This window comes from Olea europaea, chromosome 7 (genome assembly GCF_002742605.1).
Source record: "Olea europaea var. sylvestris chromosome 7, O_europaea_v1, whole genome shotgun sequence".
Taxonomy (NCBI): Eukaryota; Viridiplantae; Streptophyta; class Magnoliopsida; order Lamiales; family Oleaceae; genus Olea; species Olea europaea.
Window position 1 is genome coordinate 25,455,079 of NC_036243.1, and position 9,277 is coordinate 25,464,355.

At 34.3% G+C, this 9,277-nt stretch overlaps 1 protein-coding gene across 1 annotated transcript; it reads left to right on the forward strand.

The window, feature by feature from the left end:
- The first annotated feature begins 5,039 nt into the window (after nucleotides 1-5,039).
- On the forward strand, nucleotides 5,040-8,466 carry LOC111398111 (calcium-transporting ATPase 12, plasma membrane-type-like). Its single transcript, XM_023025067.1, has 2 exons — nucleotides 5,040-5,291; nucleotides 5,605-8,466. Exons 1-2 carry the CDS (start codon nucleotides 5,040-5,042, stop codon nucleotides 8,464-8,466), a joined length of 3,114 nt encoding a protein of 1,037 aa, XP_022880835.1.
- Nucleotides 8,467-9,277: the final 811 nt, after the last annotated feature.

The following is a 9,277-nucleotide window of genomic DNA, read 5'->3' on the forward strand; positions in this document are numbered from 1 at the left end:
GGAGCTCCCTTCATGTAATGTGCTAAGTGGGTCTCCCTTCATATGAAGGGGATGAACACCATATTATACATGTAGTAGCATCACCCTTTTAATATTTATATTAAAATTACCTCAAACCCTATATATAAGATTTAGTATTCAAAATTAAAATGACATAATTTTTACTTTCACTAATTAGGTGATAATTAAGATTAATTTAATTAATTAATACAAGATTGATTAAAGAAAACCGTTTATGATTATCTAAAATCTAATTCGATATTTTGAAATTGGGTAATTAGCATGAAACATCCCTATCTTTCATGCTTTTTGTGGAAAACGTTCATACCTTTTATTTTTTGGTGCATTTTATTCCTACCTTTACATTTTCTAGTGCAAAACTTCATTTTTATCATTTTTCTCAATAAAAGGCTATAAAATGACCAATATACCATTCTATTTAAATTAAAAAAAACAAAAATAAAAAACTAATTGCAATCATAGTCCCAATTTTAAAAAAAAGTTCAACAGAGTCCCAATCAAAAAAATAAAAAAGTACATAATCCTCGAAAATTAAGGAAAGAACATACAGATAAAACTAAAGAAATAAAATCTCAAAAATTCTGCTTTTATATATACAAATAGTTCCCTAAATTGTTACCCTCGGATTTCCGGCCATAATCCTCGAAAATTAATCTCCTCATGTTGATTTCAGCTCAATATCTCTCACAAAAGGATGTGATAACAACTGGGTTGCACTCCATCGTTTACTGGAATCCTTTTGTGAACAACACTGAATGAAATTTGAAATTTTTCGATGCACTTTTCCGACAAGTCGGTGGTTCGCTGAAGCATATGACACACATAAGTGTAGCCTAGTCAGGTCTTTGCCCATCCGGCAAGTATGGAAAATGGCCCATAAACAATTTTAGTAGAGTCAATCCTAAGCTCCATATATCACCAGCGTACCCGTTGTAATTGCTGCCGTATGTATCCGGGTGGAATCTTTTCGGGCTCAAATAAGCGTAGATTCCAACGTAGGAATTGCAGGGATCCAATGTCCGGTGCATGATTTTACTGACTCCAAAATTAGAAAATTTCACTTCAATTTTATTGTTTACTAATATATTTGACGGCTTCAAATCTCTGTCAATGATCTTGTGGGAGTGCAAATATTCATTTATTTTTGTTTGGGCTCTTTTGAACTTTTTTTAAAAATTGGGACAATTATTGTAATTAGTTATGTATTTTTTTTTTTTGAAAAAAATTTTAAATAGAAGGGTATATTGATCATTTTATAGCCTTTCATTGAGAAAAATGATAAAAATGATGTTTTGCCCAAGAAAATATAAAGGTAGGGATGAAATGAGCCAAGAAACGAAAAGTATGGACATTTTCCACAAAAATCATGAAAAGTAGGAACATTCCGTACTAATTACCCTTTGAAATTTCTTTCTATAAAAGTTTCCCACTCATTCTCTCTCTGTCTCCACCACCATGTATAGATTCTGCACCACGTTCTCTCCCGCTACAATACGGTGCAGTTGTATGCCATTTGTAGGCTCGGTCCTGAGGCTAGGCAAATGAGGCTTATGCCTCAAGCCCAACATCTAGGGGGGCCTCACTTTGGGCCTAGTGATGCAGAAATGCAGCACACAACTTCAACCCAAATCCAATATATATATTCTTTATTCATGGCATTTACGATGATTTCGAGAGGGGGCCCAATTTTTAGACTTTGCCTCGGGCCCGAACAATCACAGGACCGGCCCTAGCCATTTGGTGGTGACAATTCCAATTCTCCCGATTAATATGTCCACTAGCCTGTTCATTTCTAGTCGACGACAGGTAGAAAAAATAGTGCATGGCAATTGTCTTTCCCATTTGAAAGAGTCTGCTCTTTGTGTGTGTCTAGATTGAACATTCTGATTTTATAACCACCGTCATCGTTCGTACATTTTGAATTCATCTTATGACATGGAAGTTCATAAATTTTTAATAAAAGCATTTAATAAAAAAGTATTTCCATGAATGTCACCTACTGAATGTATTTGCTGTGCTATTTATGTGTAGATCTCTGTTAACAGGCTAAGTTTGTGTTAACTATTACTTTTTGTGACCAAATATATTTTAAACATAACTATATGTGATTAGATTTGTGTTAATTGTGATTATTTGTGACTAGAGCTATATTACTATGAGTTTGTTAAAAAGATTTTATTTTTCATAAATTTTTAACATGAGTTTGTATTTCATAAAATGTCTGCATGAGTGTGACTTATTAGATGTGTTTTTTGTGTTGTTTGTGATCATGTCTGTGCTAACAATGACGGTTTGTGACTAAGTCGGTGTTAAGTTTACAATTTGTGATCAAATCTGTGACTGTGACTGTGACTGTTTTGTGACATATAATATATTCAATGTCACCGATTGCTTTTATGATTGACATTTTATCGCGAATACATTATCAATATTTTTTCTATAGGAAATCATCTCATAATTTACAGATGCTAAGTCACTCTATATCTAAAATCAGGTCACAATATATCAAAATCAAGTCAAATGGGGTCACAATTTACCAAAATCAAATCACAATTTGTCAAAAGGATGTCACAAATGACCAAAAGTAAAAAGAAAAAAAAAGAACTCATTCACATTATACACAGCATATTCATACACTACATTTAACATTGCAAAGCATTTAATTAGTAAAAAATTACAATTAATTGGTCGTAATCAATCTTCGTTACCATTAATTCAAAGTCTGCAAACTTTTTGAATGGTGGTGTCAAAAATAAAAAGTCTGGAATCTCAACTTCAATTTTTCCTAAAAGTATATAGGGGTGTTTGACCCACATTATTTTGGTAATAATGTATTCTTGAATAGTGTATTGATGGAAAATGTATGGTTAAAAAATAAGAAAAAGTTTTTTATCTGCGTGTAATATTATTTTATTGAAGAATGTGTGGTTAAAATGATGTTAAATTACTTTTTAAGAATGTATTTTTTTGAAATAATGTGGTTCAAACATGCCCTATGTACGTTTTTCTTCAATGCTAAAGTCCGAGCTCGGAGCGAGGTGACTCGATCACCCACTTTGACACAGCTGAGTTTAGCATAGCAGTAAATCAAAACAAATAAAAATAGTACCATTTATATTGCACTCAATTCCAAGTGCCACGCGGTAAAATCTTCTCCCCATCTCCAAATCATTCCTCTTCCTCTTGCAAGTATTGTTTATTCACCAACACCAACGCTTGCTAAATTAGTTCATCACTAAATTATTGATGATTAATGGAGAAATTGCAGTGAGTGATTTTGGAGAGTTTTTGGAAATCGGGCGTGTAGAGAGAGAAACAGTGTTTGATTATGAGAAAGAGTGTGAGAAATATCTTTTAAATATGATAAAAGACCTAATTTGTAGGATATAATTTTACATGGTATATTTAATCCTAATTTAGTGTATGTTTTTCTTATAATTATATATTTATTAATTGGAATTACAACCTGATTTATGAAAGTATTTTGTAAGATTATTAATTGTGAAATATGATTTTTATAGTGTTGTAGTTTATATTGTCCTCAATATTTATTACATATTCTATTTTATCTTTACGTTTATGTTAGATATGAAGCAATTTTTTCTCTTATTTTATTTCTTTTTCTTTTTTGTTTAATTTAAGGTTATTATCTTTAAAAAATTTCACTTTCTTTATAATTTTTGCAAAAATGATTACAACAACTCAATAATATTTGCAAAATTGATGTTTTTGTACAAAGGATAAAAGAACAAATTTATATATATAAAAAAATGTTGATTGGAAGAGGGAAAAGAAAATTCATCCAAACTTTGAACCTTATTTAATACTATTTTTATGTTTTGGTATTATTGATAAGAGAAAATTAAGTTTCTAAAATTTTACATATTGGTGTTTATTATATGCATATATTTTTTAATTACACTAAAGATCCTTAAACTTTATTCATTGTCACATTTATGTGTATATTTTTCTTTATAATATTCTTATCATTAGGTGGTACTTTAAAGCAAGAAAAGATATTTAATTGTAATTTTATATTTATTAGTTTTTTATTTAAAAATACGAGACAAATTAGTATTGTTACTCCATTTCAAAGAAATTTTGAATAGAATTCATCATAAAGAACAAGTTGTGCAAGTCAATTTAAGGTTGAGGATAAGACATAAGAAAACAATCCAAAGAGTGAAAGAAAAAGTGTGATAATAAGTAAATGTAATGAAGTTTTGATATAATTAAAAATATGGTGTATTTATAATTATTTCTATCTTTTATGTTTAGCCCCCTTTTAGTATATTTAAAAATCATATTTTTAGTAAATTTTGATAAAAGATTAAATATATATATATATATATATATATATGATTGAAAAGTTGTGAATTCCTGAAATAAATAGATGTAAAATTAAATATTATATTTGACTTAAAATTTTATTAACTTTTTAAGCTATACAAGAGCCTTAACATATATGTACCAAAAAGATTTAGATAGCCCATGTTTGAATCTCATAAATTTTTTCTTCTTTTTCAATCACTCATATTTAAAAAAAAAAAAAATACTATTTCGCTAATTTTCATTTCAAAAAAATTGGGGCGAAACAGGGACTTAAAATCAAATAACATAAAAATATTGTACTTGTATATTACTGAGGTGTCTTGTGTGACTTTTTGTCACGGTCAAATATACCACCACCCGCCAGCCTAAACGAATAACAGGAAGCTGCAACTTCCCGGCATTTTCATGATTTCTTCCTCCAACCCAGAATTTCAGATCAAAAGTCACTTTTTTCTTTCAATTGAAAGGAAAGAACGGAGATACGTGTGTATGATCAAAGAACAAGAAGGTATGTAATTTTGATACATCAAATTTTAAGTGTATGAACATATATTTCCTTGAATTCTCACTGCAGTATTTTAACATCTTATATAGAATGAGTAAAAAGGTAAAAACCAGTTAAACTAGTGTTCGATTTATGATTTATACAGAGAAGTGTTGTTACAAACTTATTATAGTAGGCAAACATGTCGGCGATGGTCGAGAAGAACGATTTTGACGTTGAAGCTCAGCAATCACTGTTGATGACACCGGAGCTTGTAACTAGGACAAGGCAGACAATGAAAAGGCTGTTTTTGTTGATGCATTCGGTAGTGCTCTTCAAATTAGGAATAAGTGACTCATCTTCGAACCCGTCCTATTCTACTGTTGGAACAGCTGATGATGACGAAGAAGAAGAGGATAATTCGGTAGTAACCTCTTCCTTTGACGTGCATAAGGTAACTTCTTCGTGAATTTGTTTACGTTTCATGTTTAGTCTTCTGATCATCGTATAGAAATCTCAAATCTCTCGTTGGGTGGCAACTTTCGGAGTTTTTTCTTGAAACCCTATATTCTTTTCAAAGCAACTAATAAATGAAATGGGTGTTTATGAATTATGAAAAGCAAAGAGTACCGATGTAGCTTTTCATCTTGCTAATTTAAAGAAAGTTCCAAGCGTTGTACTTTCCTCTTTCCTCTTTTGTCTTTATTCTTGTAATATCTTGGAACCACTGCTACAATGATTAATTATTAATTCCGCTGTTTGATCAGTATTTAGAAATTGAGGAAGCTACGGATTTTTCGACATGCCCACCTGGTGATTCCTTCAATGTTGTGAGTTGTGTACCCCAGAATGAACACATCAGTATTGAGCTCCGAAGGAAAAAAGTTGCCGAGATTGTAGAAAAAATGAACTTGGACGAACTTCAGAATATTGGAGGAGTCCAGGGAGTGGCAGATGCACTGAACACCGATCTCAAGAATGGAATTTCTGATGATCATGAAGCTATCTGTGGAAGCAAACCCAATGAAATCCGTCTAACTTCTATTTTCTTCGAAGTGTTCCTGGAAAAGTGCAACAACTACACGTTCTTCCTCCTCTTATTGGCTGCAGCATTATCCCTGGCCTTCGGAATCAAGAAAAATGGTCGAGCCAATGGCTGGATTGATGGGGCACTTTTAATTCTTTTTATCTTCGTTCTTGTCATTTTCACTGCGATAAGCAGCTACTTGCAAGCAAGAAAGTCTAAGAAAAATATCCAGAAAAAATGGTTTTCTGAAGGGAGGAATGTGAAGGTACAAGTGATTAGAGGTGGACGTCCTCCTGCGTTTATTCTTGCATATGATTTACAAGTTGGGGATATAGTATATTTGCAGAGAGGTTATCAGGTTCCTGCTGATGGAATATTTATAGCTGGTGAAGCATTAGAGTTGTACGATGGATTAAGGTCCCCAGTCGATGACAAAACCCCATTTTTGTTTTATGGTTCCAGGGTGATCAACGGTTATGCTCGAATGATTGTGACATCTGTGGGAATGGAGACAGTGTGGGGTGAGATGATGAGCAAAGCAATGGAGTCACCTGATAATAAGTGCAAATTTGAAGTTTTGTTTACGAAGTTAAGTACCTGGGTAGACTTCACAGGGCTTCTAATTTCCATCCTTCTGCTTATAGCCTTGTTTATTCGCTATGTACTAGGAGAAAGAGATGATGAAGACGGTGATGGGCCCCAGACCAGGGGAGAACCCACTCCTCTGAAAATCATATTAGATGCTATCAAGGTTATTATGAGAGGATCAAAGGGGACGATGAGAGTTTTGACAACTTTACTGAGTGTGTCACTCGTGGGGATAATGGAAGGTGTACCTGTTGTGATTTCAATTGCAATCACATACTGGAGCCGGCAGACACTAGCACATCAGGGCTTAGAGAGAGACCCTCTAGCTTGTGCCAAGATGGCAACAGTTACAACCATTTGCACCGATATATTTGGTGGATTAACAGATCATGAAATGGAAGTTGACAGGGTTTTTCTTGATAATGAATTTATCTGTGAAAGCTCTACAGTATCCCCCAGTGTGCTCCAATTGCTATGTGATGGAATTGGAATATCAGATCTGTTATCCCCAAGTGTAAGTGATTTAAGGCAATTGGTAACTATCTCCTGGGCTGAAGATAAGCTTGGTATGCGGAAGGAAATCTTCAAACATCAATGCAACATTGTCGAGCATAAAAAGAGTAACCTTCCCCAAGAATGGAGCGGAGCACTGGTGGAAAAAAACAGAGACGATGGACATGAGTGGCATTTGCACTATGAAGGATCTCCCAAGGATATTTTGTCAATGTGCTCTCGTTTCTATAACATTGAAGGGGAAGAGCTGAAAATAGAAGGTGAGAAAATGAGAATGTTAGAACAAGTTAGTAATGATATGCTAGCTGAACGAGAAGTAATTGCATATGCTTGCAAACCCACAGATGGGTCTGATGATATGTCACTTGAAGCAAATGACTTGATCTTCATAGGAATGACAGGCATAAGAAACATAATTAAGGATGATATAAAAAATGCAGTCTCGACTTTGGAGGGAGGAGGAGTTAGGACTATTCTTGTTGCAGGAGATTGTGTCGATGTACTTAGACCTATCGGCAGCAATTGTGGGCTGCGTAATCCCGAGACGAATGCTTTAAAGGGTGAGGAATTTAGGGACTTAACGGATGAAGAGAGAATGCAAAAGGTGGATACAATTCGCACCCTGGGAAGCTGTACCCGGCAGGACAAGGTTACTTTAGTGAAGTGCTTGAAAGAAAAAGGTGAAGTGGTAGCAGTGTTGGGGCAGCGAACAAATGATGCTCCAGCACTAAAAGAAGCTGATATAGGGCTGACAATGGGGACTTGGAGCTCGGAAACGGCAAATGAGTGCTCGGAGCTCATTGTTTGGAATGCAGATTTCACTTTTCTGGTTAATGTGATCGAGAGTGGGAGACGTACCTACGAGAATATACGAAAATTCATCCAATTCCAGCTCATCAACACCATTTCGAGCTCATCGGTTAACTTCATTGCAACTATAGTTTTGGGGAATGCCCCAATAACAGCAATGGAGTTGTTCTGGTTGAACTTGGTTGTTGCACTTCTTGGAGGCTTGGCACTGCTGACCATGCCACCGGCTGAAAACCTGATGAAAATGCCTCCGATCAGATCATCTGGACGTCTTATTACCAATGCCATGTGGAGAAATATAGCCATACAAGTCTCTTATCAAAATGCCATATGTTTGATTCTTCTACTCAAAGGAAGTGCTGTCCTGGGAATAAGTGCAGAAGCCATCAAATCCATGATTTGCAACTGCTTATTTCTCTGCCAATTATTCAACAAATTCATCGCTAGAGAGCCTGAAAAGAAGAATATTTTCGAGGGTCTTCATCAGAATCGATGGTTTTGGGTGGCCTTTGTTCTTTTTCTAATGTCTCAGGCAGCCATGACAGCGACCGAAAATGTTCTTGGCATTAATGCGAGTTTGAGCTGGAAGTTGTGGGCTTTGTGCATTCTAATTGGCCTCATCTCGTGGCCGCTTGATTTCGTAGGGAAATGTGCTTCAGATGTTCATTGCCTGGTGTTTGCTGCAGATTAAGGCTGGAAATGAGGGTCAGTATAGTTTCTTTTTCTAAATTCTTCAAATTTTCATTTCCTTAATTTTTCCCTCATACCCAATTACTACTATTTTGTATGTTTCATTAAGAATGAAGAAACACTTAGAATTCTACACAGATAAATCATATAAGCATGTATGTATGTACCTTTTCAATGCATAGAATTCTACACAAGAAGCCGTCAAAACCAAACCATTAACTCTGGTATTATCATCAATCGTACATTAATTAATTTGCAAATTCATTCAAGAAATAGGGATATTAATTTATCAATAATGCTGTTCATAATCATCATACATACATGGCATCTTATGTGGCATAATTTTAATAATTTAAAAAATGAATATCATTTAATAAAGAAATACTATGTAAAATGTTACTTATAATGATTATGCAGCCACTAACTATGAGTATCACTACTCTTAATTTATACATGTAAATTAAGTAAGACTTGCCTGTGCAAACAATATTTGCCTATTCTTCTTGAATCGCCATGGATGATGATGATGATGAGATGTAGAACCAATTTTGCAGAGTCAAGTCTGGCGTCGTCTCTTTAAGTCTTTGCTTCAATTCGACAATTGGGTTAGGAGTATTAATTTGATGAACGTGGTGGACCCATGAACAAAAGAATAATTTAAAAAATGGGCCTAGAGAGTCTACCAATGATCTTCTCCAAATCAGGTATTTGTAGATGCCTCCTGGTTGGCTATCAATAATTAGCTACATTGTATTGACGCCACAGCTTTCTATTTATTTATAGAATAATTCTAGTCTGTCAGGGTGGGGGGT